This window comes from Mirounga angustirostris, unplaced genomic scaffold (assembly GCF_029215605.1).
Source record: "Mirounga angustirostris isolate CCGP_5_RB_7025 unplaced genomic scaffold, mMirAng1.0.hap1 SCAF_11, whole genome shotgun sequence".
Classification (NCBI taxonomy): Eukaryota; Metazoa; Chordata; class Mammalia; order Carnivora; family Phocidae; genus Mirounga; species Mirounga angustirostris.
In genome coordinates this window covers 33,387,389-33,402,638 of record NW_026991719.1, presented here as the reverse complement: position 1 = coordinate 33,402,638, position 15,250 = coordinate 33,387,389, and the positions used below count along the sequence as shown (strand labels likewise).

General features: G+C 39.8%; 1 protein-coding gene across 5 annotated transcripts in view; it reads left to right on the top strand.

Annotated features, from left to right (window-relative positions):
• RPGR (retinitis pigmentosa GTPase regulator) overlaps positions 1-12,731 on the top strand; it is a 60,193-nt gene extending 47,462 nt beyond the window's left edge. For 4 of the 5 annotated variants that reach the window (XM_054507672.2, XM_064573917.1, XM_054507673.2 and 1 more), the window contains one exon: positions 3,853-4,504. In XM_054507672.2, the coding sequence (XP_054363647.1) occupies positions 3,853-4,059 (207 nt within the window). In that variant the 3' untranslated portion in view covers positions 4,060-4,504. Of the gene's footprint in view, positions 1-3,852; positions 4,505-12,178 lie in introns of those variants that run through there. The other variant, XM_064573918.1, reaches the window with a different exon arrangement.
• The last annotated feature ends 2,519 nt before the right edge of the window (positions 12,732-15,250 follow it).

The following is a 15,250-nucleotide window of genomic DNA, read 5'->3' as shown; positions in this document are numbered from 1 at the left end:
CAAAATATTTTCTGATTTCTTCTTTGACTCATGGGTTATTTAATTTCAAGATATTTGGGTATTTTCCATTGAGGTTTCTGATATTAATTTCTAATTTAATTACATTGTGATTGGAGAACATACTCAGTATGAATTGAGTCCTTTTAAACTTATTGAGACCTATTTTGTGGCCCAGAATCAGGTCTATCTTGGTTAGTGTTCCATGTGCACTTGAGAAGGTTGAGAAGCATGCTGTTGTTGGGTGGAGTGTCCTATCAATGTCAATTGCATCAAGTTGGTTGATAGCGTTGCTTAAGTATTTCCTATACTTCCTGATTTTCTGTCTACTTGTAATATCTATTATTGAGAGAGGAGTATTAAAATCCCTAAATACAATTGTGGATTCATCTATTTCTCCTTGTACTTCTATTAGTTTTTGCTTCATGTATTTTATTTTATTTTTGGTAAAGATTTTATTTATTTATTTGACAGAGCGAGAGAGCACAAGCAGGGGGAACAGTAGAAGGAGAGGGGGAAGCAGGCTCCATGCCAAGCAGGGAGCCCGATGCGGGGCTCGATCCCAGGACCCTGAGATCATGACCTGAGCCGAAGGCAGACACTTAACCATCTGAGCCACCCAGGCGCCCCAATTGCTTCATGTACTTTAAAGCTCTTATTAGGTTCTGTAACATTTAGGATTGTTATATTCTCTTAATTAATTGACCCCTTTATCATGAAATGACTTCTTTATCCCTGATAATATTTGCTCTGAAATCTGCTTGGTCTGATATTGCATAGCCACTTTAGCTTTCTTTTGATTAGAGTTATATGTCTTTTTCCATCTTTTTACTTTTAATTCGTTTGTGATTTTGTATTTGAAGTGCATTTGATTTAGGCAACAAAAAGATGGGTTTTGCTTTTTTTATCTAATCTGAAAATCCCTGTCTTTTCATTGGAGCATTTAGCCCATTTATATTTAATCTGATCATTAATGCAGTTACATTTAAATCTATCATCTTACTATTTGTATTCTTCATTATCTCTAAAAAATGCTAAAGTATATCTGTTATTAATAGAGCTGTACTAGCTTTCCTTTGATCAGCACTTCGATACATCTTTTTTCATTCTTTTACTTGTGTTTTAGATGAGTCTCTTGTAGATGGCCTATAAGCTGGATTTTGTCTTTAAATTTTTTAACATACCTACCTAAAATCTAAAGCTAGTTAATGTTCCTGTCTTTTCCTCAAGTAATACCAAGATCTTGAAGAGTTTTCTCTCCTATCACCCCTTCCTTTCCATTTTACATATTATTGTATCCAGTATTTTAATTCTTTGGCCTCACCAATCAAATGTTACTATTATTTGTTACACCACTTTCTTACTCACAATTCCGTTTTACATCTCAGATATCCTTCTTGGGATCCTTTTTCTTCTCCCTGAAGAAATCTTTTGGAAGTTCCTGTCATAGATTTCTTTTTGTAGTTAACTTTTTTAGTTTCTGTTCACTTGCAAATGAATGATCGTATGGCTGGTTGGCAGTTATTTTTCTCTTGATATCTGCTCCCATTGTTCCTATTAAGAAATTTGCTTTAGTATAATTGCTGATAACTTTGTATATAATCTATCATTTCTCCCTGGCTGGTTTTTTTACATTGTTTATCTTTGATGTACCTCAGTTCACTATGAGATGCCTAGATGGGAATTTTTTTGCTTTAACTTTCTTCTAATTCATTATGACTCTTGAATCTGAGAATTCAAGTCATTCATCGGTTTAAGAAAATTCTCATCCATTATATATTTGAATGTTTCCTCTCTCCTCTTTGGAATTCTGATACAAAACTTTTCATTCTTTTATCCATGTCTTTTAATGTTACTTTCCCGTTGTCCACGTCTAAGTAATATTTCAGGGAATTTCAGAGCTTTCATATTTCAGAGCTCTTTGATTCCATAGTTTCCTTACAGCTGAGACTAATCTTTTCAACCTACCTGTTGCATTTTTATTTCAGTGATTATATTTTTCACATTTTGAAGTGAAATTCTATTTTGATTCTTTTTCAAATCAATCATTTAAAAACTAGTATCTTGTTTGTGCTCATATTTTTTATTCTGGTCCTTTAAATAATTTAAACATACTTATTTTATAGTGTATATTTAGTTATTCCAATGTCAGACATCCTTAGCAATCTAAATCTGTTTGTTGCTCTGGTTGACTTGCTAGTACTATCTTGTTTCCTTATGTGTTTTGAAATTCGGATTGTGAGTGCATGTTCAACTGGGACTTTTTGTGGAACCCCTTTAAGACTTACATTGAGGCATATCCATCCATAGAGAATTTGTATTAGCCTCTGTTAGCTCCCCTGGGTGTTACCATTCCAGGACCACTTTCAGTTAATTTCTCAGTTAGTTAGGGCTTTCCCCCCTACACCAGTAAAGTAAATGGGAACCCCAGCCTCTCATTAGGAAAACATGGTTCTCCTTCACTCAAAGCATAGACCAGGAGAGCCATGGTATTTTGTCATCTCCCAATGTTTGTAGGTGGACTTACATTAAGGGCATAGTTCTTAGAGGGTCCCTACTTTGTGGAGGGGTCTCAGTACCAAGTTTCCACATTTTATGAGATCAAATATACATTAACAAAATGAGTCTAAGTTGTGCGATCAATAAATGCCATTTCATTCCTCCCTCGCCTCTGAGGTTTCCTGCTCCCTCTTCATTTGTTGGCCCACAGGGATTTTCCTTCATTTTGTTTTTGTGAACTTACTTACACATTATAAAATTATGTTTTTTGCACTTATTCAGCATTTCTTGGTATTTTGTAGTAGCAGAATTTTTCAAGATACAGATTCCTCCACAATAGCAGAAATGAAACAGGAGTTCCTCCATTGTAGCCCACAGACCCTTTTTCTAGACTCTGACTTTTTGGGTCGCCACTTTTCACTTGAGTTCCTCCATTCTTTAAAGACTAAAGGCCAGCTATTATTCACATCATTTTGGTTTCCAAAGGAGCCAAGTCCTCACCTGCTTTTGTTGTTTTTGGCATCTTGTCAAAACCAACGTATGTATGTGTTGTCACTCTTCAGGAATCTTATTTTATCTGGCTACATCCTCTAAAGGGCTAAAATCCCATGGGACTTTTCCATCGTCCTCTTTCTCAAATTCTCCTGTATGTACCCTATTGAGCACTCCATTCTTAACACGTTTTCCTCCCTCAGTTCTGAGGTGCCTCTCTTTCCTGATCTTGTTTCTACAAAGCTCTGTCCCCAGTGCTCACTCCTCTGCCTGCATCTCACACTTGGCTCTCCCTCAGTCTCTTTTCTTCTGTTCTCCTTTCTGCCTGCCTGCAGTCCCTGGGTTGTGGCGTCTGCTTTCCTCTGTCCGGCTGTTATCTGCCTGTTCACAGCCCCAGCCTCCCCTGAACAGCAGATCCATATACCCACCTGCCTAGTCAGACCCCTGGGGCTCCCAAAGCCATCATTTGGCAGCGCTCACATTTTGCCAGAAGTTCTGATCTATAGGAACGGGAGGTCTGTCCTCCTCCAGAATATCCTAGTTTTCCTCTTTTTTTCTCTTAACAACACAACAAAGTGAAATACTGAATTTACTCTTTGAAGAAAAATGATAATGTATTACCAAGGCACTGAGGTAGTGTTGAAAGTTAAACCCTGAAAGGTCTTGTTTCGGGGAGGAAGCATGATTGCCATTGGTAAAAGAAGAGGCTGATGGACACTGAGAGTGTTCCTTTGTACACATGGTGCCCCGTAAAGATGTGATGAAATAATGTTAAGACTAGTTGAAAATTATACCCCCTAAATACTGTTAAGTGACTATTCACTTACTGAAATGAATTCTTTGTGTGTGTGGGTTTTTTTCTAGATTTTCCTCTTTAAAAGGATGTCATTGACGAGTCAGAAAAGTATGCAGAGTAATAATGAGCCACTCCCAGAGATAAAACCGATAGGAGATCAAATAGCTTTTAAAAGCAGTAAGAAAGATGCCAACCAGAACCACATGGGGCAAAATCATCAGGATACTTCACCCCCCAATATGGAGAGAAGGTCAAAATCTTGTACAATACTATAAATACATATTTATGTTTCCGTGGTCACCAAGCACATTGTAATTTATACTTGAAAAACAATTTGACTTCTGAAGGAAAGTTTCTGATAACAAACTTTTAAAGACACAAGTTTAATAATATGTTTTATTTGGTTTGAATATTGCGACCAGTTTTGGTATTTATTTATGCTAATATTTTTGACAAGCAATTTTAAAATATGTGTATCTCAAACTCTCCTTCAAGTGTTGTGGCCTTGACTGTTCAGTGTTGCAATAAAATATATATTTTTATATGTGAAGTTTAAATTAAAATATTTCATAGTTTTTACTAAACAAATTCTTTATAATTTCATAAGGCAACATTTGCAATCTCATGACACTGTAACAGTTTTTAATGTATCTGCAATTTTAAAAAACTGAGTCAAAACTGTTTTTAATGAACATTTTAATAAACTATATCTGGTCGTTTCCACTGTTTTAAATGTATGAGTATGAATAAAATGTAGAGGTGCTTGGAATTCTCTGTCAGTTCACAGAACGGGGGCCAAAAAAATCTGTTTATGTTGAAAATATTGCGAGACACAAACTTCATTTACCTCTGAGTAAAGAAAATATCAGGGCCACCCTGTAAGCAGTACATCTTCGTGGAGAAACTCGAAATTTCTCTGCCTCCCAGTCTGCTTTAGGGAGGCGACGTGGCACGGAAATGCGGCAGATTCTGTGGTATGATCTGGAGTGTTTCACCTGCCACAGCTCGGCCTCTGGCCCGACCAGACACAGCCAGGCTTGCTCGCTGCAGCTGTCCGTAGCCGGGCTGGCCCCATGGCCCAGCTCCCCGCCGCGGGGATCGGAAGCATAAGGCTGCTAGGTGTACCCCGACAGAACCGCTGCCGTCCTGCGCTCACGGATCCTGCCCACTCAGTGGGGCACGCCGCCCTCGTTCTCACCATCCCAGCGCCCGGCTAACACACTTGTTCTTCACTCACGGTGACCATTGCGCCATTTGCAGACAGGAAAAGAAACTCCATTCTTGTGTTTCACGCAGAGGGGCGTTAGTCTAGAGTAGATGCGATCTTGAAATCTTACAAAATAGTCCCCTGTGCAAATACTACATTTAGGGAGTTCTGATCGTGCTGTTGCTGCTCTAGCACCGAGCCGTGGGCTATAGACCGCGAGACAGCTCACTGACAGTACTAAGGCACCCCAGTTGTGGCGGGCGGGATTCTAAGATGGCCCCCACGGTTTCCGTCAGGGCTGTGCTTGCCCTGAATACTCCCTTCCCCTTGAGTGTGGGCAGGAACCGTGAAGATGATGAAATACCACGCCGTTGCTTCGGTTCCATTATGTGGGAGAGGTGAGACGTTTTGCAGATGTAATTAAAATTCCTAACCCGTTAACTTTAAGCAAAAGGGAAATAATCCTAGATGGGTCTGACCTAATCAGGTGAGCCCTTTCAAAGAGGCTCTAGAGGTCAGACATGGAAGAAGTCGGAGCAATTCAAAGCAGTGGCGATGCTCTCCTGCCGGCTTTGAAGAAGCCAAGTGCCCTGTTACAGACAGGGCCATGTACCAGGGAATGGTGGGAAGCCTCCAGGATGTGAGGGCCTCCAGCCTCCAACTGCAAGGCACTGAATTCTGCGAATAACCAGTGAGGTTGGAAGAGGAACCCAATCCTCAGATTAAGCCGTAGCCCTGGCTGACACCCTGACTGCAGCCCTGTGAGGCCCCGAGCAGAGGACACAGCTCAGCACTGCCCAGGCTCCTGACCCATGAAAATTATGAGATAATAAATATATGTAGTTTTAATCCCCTAAGTTTACAATAATTTGTTATGTAGCGATAGAAACCAATAGCCCTCTTATTCTGACAAAAGGCCTTTCTGTATGGCGGCTTCCTCCATCAGAGCCAGCAAGAGAGTTAATGGAGGCTGCTAGCAAGACAGGGGTCACAGTCTTAGGTAACAGAATAATCATGGAAGTGGTATTTTGCCCCCTTTGACACATTCTATTGGTTAGAAGTGAGTCACAGGGTCTACTCATACTCAGGATGACGGCAAGGAGACCAGGAGGCAAGAGTCACAGGCACCATCTTAGAGCCTACCCACCATACCAGTCGTTTGGCCGATTACTGAAGAGAATGGGACAGGTTACAAACCAAAGAAAGGATTAAGTCCGAGCACTGGAAAGAGGTGGACATGAGACAAGCATAACAAACGGGCAGGGTATCCCTGCTTTCTCGGAGGCCTCAAAGCAGTTCAGACTTGAATAAGGCGGTTGGTAGAGAATCATCAACAGCAAGAGTTGGTTTTAGCAGTATGAGTAAATACTTTAAAAAAAAACAAAACAAAACTGCATAAAAGCACCGTACCAGTTGTCTGCCCATGGACTGTAAATGCTTGTGTTATATTTGTTTCCTAAACATGGTGTCACATCTGGCTTTTACTTTGAAGAAATACTGAGCACTTCCTCTGTGCCAGATATCATGCCAGAAACTAAGAACAGAGTCACAGTTACTGGGGAGTACAAGGGAGCAAATGGGGAATGACTCTGCATTCTCAACTGGAGCTCTTAGGGCAACTTAAAAACCTGTTTCCTAACTGGATGGAAACGAGATTAGTGGACACTAAACTTAAAAAAAACCACAAAGCTCACATATTTGAGAACTCTTAAGAAGCCGGAAAAGACCATTGATAGAATGGAATAAAATGATCAATTTATACCAGTTTCAAAAATAAAAGGAATTATATTTACTGATAACCTTAGCTTTAATAGAAAGTGAAATGATTTATCTTAATCCCCAAACTATTCATCTTCATTATCTTTTCCATGAATTCCCCTCTCTCCTTTATATAGTAAATTTGCTTTGGCCATTTTTACTGACATTTTGGGGACCTGAAAATAGAGTCTGTTGAGTTGAACATTAGGGGGTCATTGACATTGTTCAGATTACTATGGACCAAGTGTTCTAAGGATATTAATTTAGAAAATGTTAGTAGTGGTAGAATTTTTAAGGTATCATAAAACGGCAAGCAAATCCATGTCAAAACATTAAAGGAAAAGGAAAAATTGGGGGCACCTGGGTGGCTCAGTTGGTTAAGCGACTGCCTTCGGCTCAGGTCATGATCCTGGAGTCCCGGGATCGAGTCCCGCATCAGGCTCCCTGCTCGGCAGGGAATCTGCTTCTCCCTCTGACCCTCCCCCTCTCATGCTCTCTCATTCTCACTCTCAAATAAATAAATAAAATCTTAAAAAAAAAAAAGGAAAAATTGGTAGGCACTAAGGCCCTCCTATGTATGAAGAAACTATCCAGTTCTGAAAAGGTGCTTGTATTATTTTCTTAGGGCTTCTGTAACAAAGTACCATAAACTGGGTGGCTTAAAACCATAGAAATGTATTGTCTCATAGTTCGGGAAGCCAGACATCTGAAATTAAGGTGTTTGCAGGGCATGCTCCCTCTCTCCTAACTTCTGGTCACCTCAGACGTTCTTTGTCTTGTAAATACATCACTCCAATCCTTTGTCCTCAGGAGGCCTTCTCCTTCGGTGTCTTCACTTTGTCTGTCTTTTGTGCATGTCTATCTCTGTTCCCAAATTTCCCCTTTTTATAAGGATAGTAGTTTAGAACTCACCCTAATGACCTCATTTTAATGTGATTACTTCCTTAAAGACTCTATTTCCAAATAGTGTCACATTCTGAGGTCCCGGAGCTTAGGACTTCAGTGTCTTTTCCAGGAGACAGTTCAACCTGTAGTAGTATGTTAGTTTGAGAGCTCTACCGATTCCACAAAAAAAAAAAACCCTCAATTTTTTATAGCCTCTCCTCTCTTGTATTCTTACTCTGACTTTCCTAAAATGGAAAGACTCTTGCTAAATCCTGGAATTTTAATGATAAAATATCTTCAGTGGAGACATTTTGTGATGTTGAAACTTCTAAGATGCCACTGGTTACATCAAAGCAGGAATTGTAGCGGGGTTATCTTTCCCAGGATCCCAGACCCAGGGGGCCCGTGTTCAACGTCAAATGATTATCAAATAAATGATCACATGTGCAGTCATAGAGTTTGGATAAAGATTTGTTTCTTCGAAATCTGTACACACATACTGTAAGCTTGAACTCATTTTTTTAACGTATTTCCCATATGGTGTATTGCAGTATAATTCTACCCATAGGCTATTATAAATCTGTAGAGGGAAAAGAAAGTCTTTCCATGAGCAGAAGAGAATCTCTTCCAGCAGAAGTAGCAAACACCATCCGAAGCACCCCAAAGGGGAAAATTAGGCCAACTAGTTTTTAAATCATCAGGGTTGACAACAAGAATGAAGCCCAAGTCACTGTCACAGACTTCTACTCTCAGGGACCTAAGCGGCAGTGGAATCAGAGATGAAACTCAGAATAATTTGGTGAGAGAGCCAGACTGATGTCTTTATTGTGCTCCTGAATTTCAGTTAAGCATTTTTCTGCCTGCTTTGATTTTGCGAGGCTATTGAAACTGAAAACATTTCCGTACTCCAAATTTCCTTTTGCCAGGGCACATGGTTTAAAGATTTTTCATCTGATAGTAGTTCTTTAAACATCTTAGAGTATCTTTTTTAGACAGAACTTTAAAATGTGGTTTACTTTTTTACCTTGTAAGAATAAGAAGTCTCAAGAAGTCAAAAGAGGAGACAAATCAGAAGGTTGGAGTCTTCATCTCAGGAGTGAAGGGGATATTTTATTGAATTGAACGAACAATGCATTTAAACCAGGGGTCCCGTAACTAAAATATTTTCCAAGGCTAAGCAGGTGTGCATATCGGAACTGCTGCCACTGTGTTCTAGCTGGTAACTACTGTTTCTCAAGACAGGCCCAGCATTGCCAGATGCTCAGCATTTTTAAAAGAAGGTGGAAATCTGGGTTTTTCTATGGGTAACTCATTTGTGTGCATGCACGTACATGCATGCATGTATATAGGTTAGGGGGGAGCCAAGCCATAGCTGCGGGCCAGATTTGGCCAACAAGAAGCAATTTGCAACCTCTGTTCTAAACAGTACAGTATTTTGGCAAGAGAAATTTGTTCACAAGGAAAATATGTTAAAAGAATTAATTAGGGGCGCCTGGGTGGCTCTGTTGGTTAAGCAACTGCCTTCGGCTCAGGTCATGATCCCAGAGTCCCGGGATCGAGTCCCACATCCGGCTCCCTGCTCAGCAGGGAGTCTGCTTCTCCCTCTGACCCTCCTCCCGCTCATGCTCTCTGTCTCTCATTCGCTCTCTCGCAAATAAATAAAATCTTAAAAAAAAAAAAAAAGAATTAATTAGGCCCTGGATTTATCTGAACTGTAATCTTCCCTAGTTAGATACCAGATTTTAAGCAGCAAATGAGAGCTAAAGAATTAACTAGAAGAGTGATCTGATCATTCTACTGAGGTCATTTTTTTGTTGCATGCCTATGTACATTAGGCCTTCTTGAGTAATGGGAGTTGGGGGCATGACGGAGTATTAAGTATATTGAATACAGTGAAGTGAGATGTTTTTGCTGGAAGAAGCTACATTAAAGTTAAGAGACAATAGACCGACAGGCTTTTTGATAACCGCCCCTCCAACAATTGTAACAGGTGATACTTTGTCACACGGTCACTACACAATCCTCATTACTGAAAAACGTCAGGAAAGGCTATCATAACCCTAAAATTACCTACTAAAACTACAGCAGGGAAACTTACCTGTCCAGGCCAGGTTGCACTCCCAGATAGTTCCTCTTCCACATTCATCTGGCATGTATAATACATGTATAATATGATAGGTAAGGTGTCCTAAGTAAGGTTAGCAGTAGACTAGAGAGCTGTACCTAACTTTAAGAAATATATAAATGGGGGTGCCTGGCTGGCTCGGTTGGAAGAACATGCGACTCTTGATCTCGGGGTTGTGAGTTTGAGCCCCACATTGGGTGTAAAGATTACTTAAAAAAAAAAAAAAGAAATGTACAAACGACAGTGATACCTTTTTATTTTTACTTAAGAAAAGTCTTATCTGGTTCAGTCACTGGTAAACATCTGTCCCAAGGTGAAAGAAATTGTTTTTATATTCTAGAAAACCTATCAAACTTCCTCACAATCAATCTTTATGAGTAATTTGTTTAGAATTGTCAAAATAGTAGCACACTTTTTAAAATTTTTAAAAAGTGGGCATGAAGGTTATTGTAACAGAAAAGTTTTCTATGAAAAGTCTTAGTCTGTCAGTTGTTTGAAAATCATTAAAATTCTGTCCATAGGAATGTTTGATTTCATATGTTTAGATGTCTATTTCCCAACTTGGCATCAGATTTACATTAACTCCTTAATTATTACAATTATTTAATTTACTGCATATGGTAATTAAGAATTACAAAAATTATATAAAAGTGTAAACCAATTTGGGATTTAAAAGTATTTTCCTCATTAATTACTAGATACTATACAATTTTAGAAATTAAAGCTAGGGATTTTAATTATGAAATCTGGTTATTAACATCAATCTCTTGTGTTTTTTTTAATTTACTGGGAAACAGTTCAAATATGTAGGAAAGTAGGATCAATATAATAAACACCTATGAGCCTGTCACATAGATTTAAGTCAATTACACTTTGCTGTGTTTGCTCCATGTTCTACCCAGACATCCTGACATTCCAACCCTAAATACATCAGTATGCATTTCTAAAAATGACATTTTTGTACATAACTGCAATGCCAGCATTTTCATTTAACAAAGTTATCAGTAATTTTCTAATATCCGCTACTTACCACTCAGTCTCTTATTCAGATTTCCCTTGTTCTTCCCAAAACATCTTTTATAAGCCAGTTCACTTAAATTGAGAATCACTCAAGGTCCATGCATTGTATTAGGTTGTCTCTTAAAGTCTCTCTTAATCTTGAAGGGTTCTCTCATCATGTTTTTTTTTTCATGACACTAAGTTTTTACAAACTGGGGCACTTGTTTTGTAAAATAATCACAGGCTTTAAAGCAAGTCTCTAAGTGGCTCAAACGCATCCTAGCACTGGACACCGATAGAAAAGTTGGACAAATGTATGTATCTGAAGCACTTGAAAGTATCAGAGTGCTAACAAGATGTAATGGGGCCAAAATTCGGGAGGAAGGAAGCCCGAATGGATATGCTTTGCATGTGGGACTGCTTTTCAGCAAGAGGTATTAGTTGCTTCTAAAGTTTAACATTTTCAAGGAAATAATGCCAAAGATTGAGGATTTTGATAGAAAATGGAAACTATTTTAAAAAGGACTAAGTGGGCACCTGGGTGGCTCAGTCGGTTAAGTGGCCACCTCTTGATTTCGGCTCAGGTCATGATCTCAGAGTTGTGAGATCGAGCCCCACATTGGGTTCCATGCTGGTTGTGGAGACTGCTTGAGATTCCCTCTCTCTCTCTCTCTCTCCCCCCTTCTGCCCCTCCCCCTGCTTGTAGTCTCTCTCTCTCTCTCTCTCAAATAAATAAATGTTTAAAAAAAGGACTAAAAAAATCTTAAAAAAAAAAGGACTAAATGTGAATTCTAGAACTAAATACAAGCATTGAAATCAAGGCATAATTATATGGGCTTAATAGATTGGCAGAAAAAAATTGGTAAACTGAAAGCTAGGCCTGAGGGAAATATTCAGACAAGCACAGAGAGACAAAAGGATGCAAAATATAGAAAAGAGTCGGTGAGATATTTATGGTACTATGAAAAGGTTGAATATATGTATATTTGGAATCCCAAAAGGAGAAGAGAGAATAGAAGTACTATTTAAAGAAATAATTCCTGAGAACTTTTCAAGGCAAAGAGATATCAGCTCCAAAATTCAAGAGACATTACAAAAAAAAAAAAAAAAAAAGAGAGACATTACAAACTTCAAGCAGGAAAAACAGAAACCCACACCAATGCAGTTCATTAAAAACCTTTAACCAAACTTGTAATAACATATGACTCCTATTTTTTATGCTTCCTGACAGCTTTTAAGCCCACCTCTCCCTCTTCCCTTCTGCCCCACATTTGGGCAAGCTGGTAAGAAAGCCCAGGTGTGGGGGCACCTGGCTGGCTCAGTCAGTATAGTGTGCGGCTCTTGATCTCAGGGTCATGGGTTTGAGCCCCACGATGGGTATAGAGATTACTTAAAAATACAGTCTTTAAAAAACCCCCAGGTCCTCTCGTCTTTGGCAGCAGATGAAAGTTCGAACCTTGGCCTGTAGGCTGAAACTCCTACTCCAGCCCCACTCCCTGACCACCACACAAATTTCAAGCCAGTCTTCTTTGCCTGCTTTCTCAGACCATTCTCAGACCAGCTTGGGAAGCCAACCCTGCTCTCCCCAGTAAGCCTCATGATGTGTGTAATAAACCTTTCATACTTTCTGGGTGTGTATGTGACCTCATCACTTTCATCATCAGAAGTAAATCTTACGTCAAGGGTTCATTTCACCCACAATACCACTATAGATATGAATATTGAAAGTGATCAGAAAGAGTGTTCTATTACCTCAAAAAGAGCACTTAAAGACTTACAATTGACTTCTCAACAGAAACAAAATCTAGAGTATAATGATTTTTTTTAAGCACTGAAAGAAAACAACTGTCAAGTTAGAATTCTATGTCCAGAGAAAATTTGTTTCAGAAGTGTAGGTGAACAAAGGCATTTTAAGACAAAAACTGATACTCGTCGCTAGCAATCCCACACTAAATAATAATGGAGGTTTTTGTTCCCTAAGGTAGTCGTTCTCCACGGGGTGTGGGGGGGGTGTGATATTTGGAGACATTTTGTATTTGTCACAGTGAGGGTGGGGGTGAGAAGTGGGGATGCTATTGGCGTCCAGCGGGTAAAAGCCAGGGGTGCTGCTGAACATCCTACAGTGAACAGGGCAGCCCCCCTAACAAATGAATTCCCCATCCCAAAATGTCAATAGTACTGCAGTTGAGAAACCTTGCCCTAGAGAAAGGAAAATTTAAGATGACACAGACACCAGTTCACCAGTTTTATAGCAGCTCTCTTCGCGATCTCCGAAACCTGGAAACAACACGCAGATCTCTTCGATGGCAGAGGGAAAGCAAACTGTAGTAGGTCCATATGATGGAATACTACTGAGCATTAAAAAGAAATTACTGATAAATGCTAATAACACGAATGGATCACAAAAGGATTATGCCGAGTGGAAGAAACCAGTCTCAACTGGTTACCGATGTAAGATTTCATTTCTATGACATTCTTTGGAAAGACAAAACTAATGATGGGGAACAGATCAGTGGTTGCAAGGGTTTGGGGTGAGAGGAGCGTGTGACTACAAAAGGATAGTATAAGGGCATATTTTTGTTGTGTATCCTGATTTGGGTGGTGTTACCTGAAAATAATAAAATTTATAGAACTGTACGCCTGAAAAAGGTCGATTTTGTTACATGTTAATTTATAGATACAATCAAAATATACTTTAAAAAAAAACTATATTCAGCCAAATTGTATGTACCAAGACAATGTGGCCTGACAATCTAGCTTAATCTAAAGGTAAAATTTGGCTTATTGTAGAGTAGCGGTTCTTAGCCAAGGGTGTATGTAAAACACAGGGAAGTTTTAAAAATAATAATGCCTATGCCTTCCCTGGTTCCAATTCACTGGGTCAAGACTAGGGCCTGGATATGTCTTTTAAAATAACTCCGTAGGCATTTATCCTACATCAAGTGGAGAATAACTGATTTGAACTCACAAATTACTACATAACCTCAGAATGTTATTTCTCACAAGCCAACTGCCGTAATAATGGCATCAGAAATGTGCACATTGTTTTCTATGAAAGGTACTGATTGTGTCAGTCTAGGTAGTTTAACTGCTATAACAAACACTCCCTAAATCTGAATTGTTTCATACAATAAGTGTCTATTGGTCGTGTCAAAGTACACCAAGGGTAAGCGGATGGCCTTGCCTCACGCAGTAATCCAGGGACCTTGGCTCTTATCATTTGGTGGCTTTGGTCTTACCTTTGTGCCTTGGCGTCCTCCAGGCCTGGAAACTGTACATCTCCCCTCTGCCTGCATTCCACTGGCATTCAGTGGTATGGGCCCAACTTCAAGGGAAACTCAAAATGGAGGCTAATTGCGATCCCAGGAAAACAAGGAAACTGCCACAATTGAATGTACTTCCTCTACACGCCGATGGAGGGCATATGCACCTGCCTTTACAATGAACTGAGTGAAGGATGATGGACAGTCTTATACTTTCTGTAGTTTAAAACTCATTTTTAAGACCGTTCAATCAGCATAAAACAGTCAAGTTTCCAAAGCATAACTGTGTATTCCTAAGAAGACTAGAAAATACATAAAGGAATTTAACTGAGTCCCAAATTGCCCTTTGCCAGTGTAAGGACAAGCTCGCTTCGGCTGTGATGATACATCTGGGCACGACTCGCTGACCTTTTTCTTTTCCTCCGCACTCCCAGTAAGTGCCTTGCCTGTGACCTTCCAAGAACCCAGGAGCTGGTCTTGCTGTAACATTCAGGGTCTGGCTGTCGTATCTAGAAGTCTCTTTTTTGAAACCTCTCTGGCTTCAGAGGCCTCCCGCCCCATTCTTGCTTTTGATCACAAGGGCCTGCTGATGTCACCCGTGACTGCTTGTTTCCCGTGTACTCCAGAGAATGAACTTGTCCTGTAGGTTTGGTCAGAGTCATTCCCCATTTGCTCCCTTGTACTCCCCAGTAACTGTGACTCTGTTCTTAGTTTCTGGCATGATATCTGGCACAGAGGAAGTGCTCAGTATTTCTTCAAAGTAAAAGCCAGATGTGACACCATATATCCTATATCTCCCTCACTCTCCACTCAGGTGCTGGAAAAATGATTCTTTGGCTTGTGTGACAGTGATACCAGTGATTTGTATGTGTGTGAAGATGTGGAAAGAGGAGGAAACCGAAGAATAAAGATTGTTCTATGATCTACTGAGAGAGGAATTTATGGCCTATTTTCTGAGAAGGGCCTACATATCAAACAAAGACAATAATCAATCAATACATCTTGTCTGTTCCCGGTGTTTGTACCAGACGGCATTTGCATTGATTTGAAAGCAAATTTTGCTTCCAGGACCTGAGGACTTGCAGAGGATTCTGTGCCACCTCCCTCCTGAAAAGCTGAATGGAGTAACCTAACTGGACAGTGGTGTTTTTCCTGTCTTTCATAATCATTAGTAAAGGGATTACTCCATCCACGCAAGTGTTTTCAGGAGTCAGGAGAGCGAGTACTCC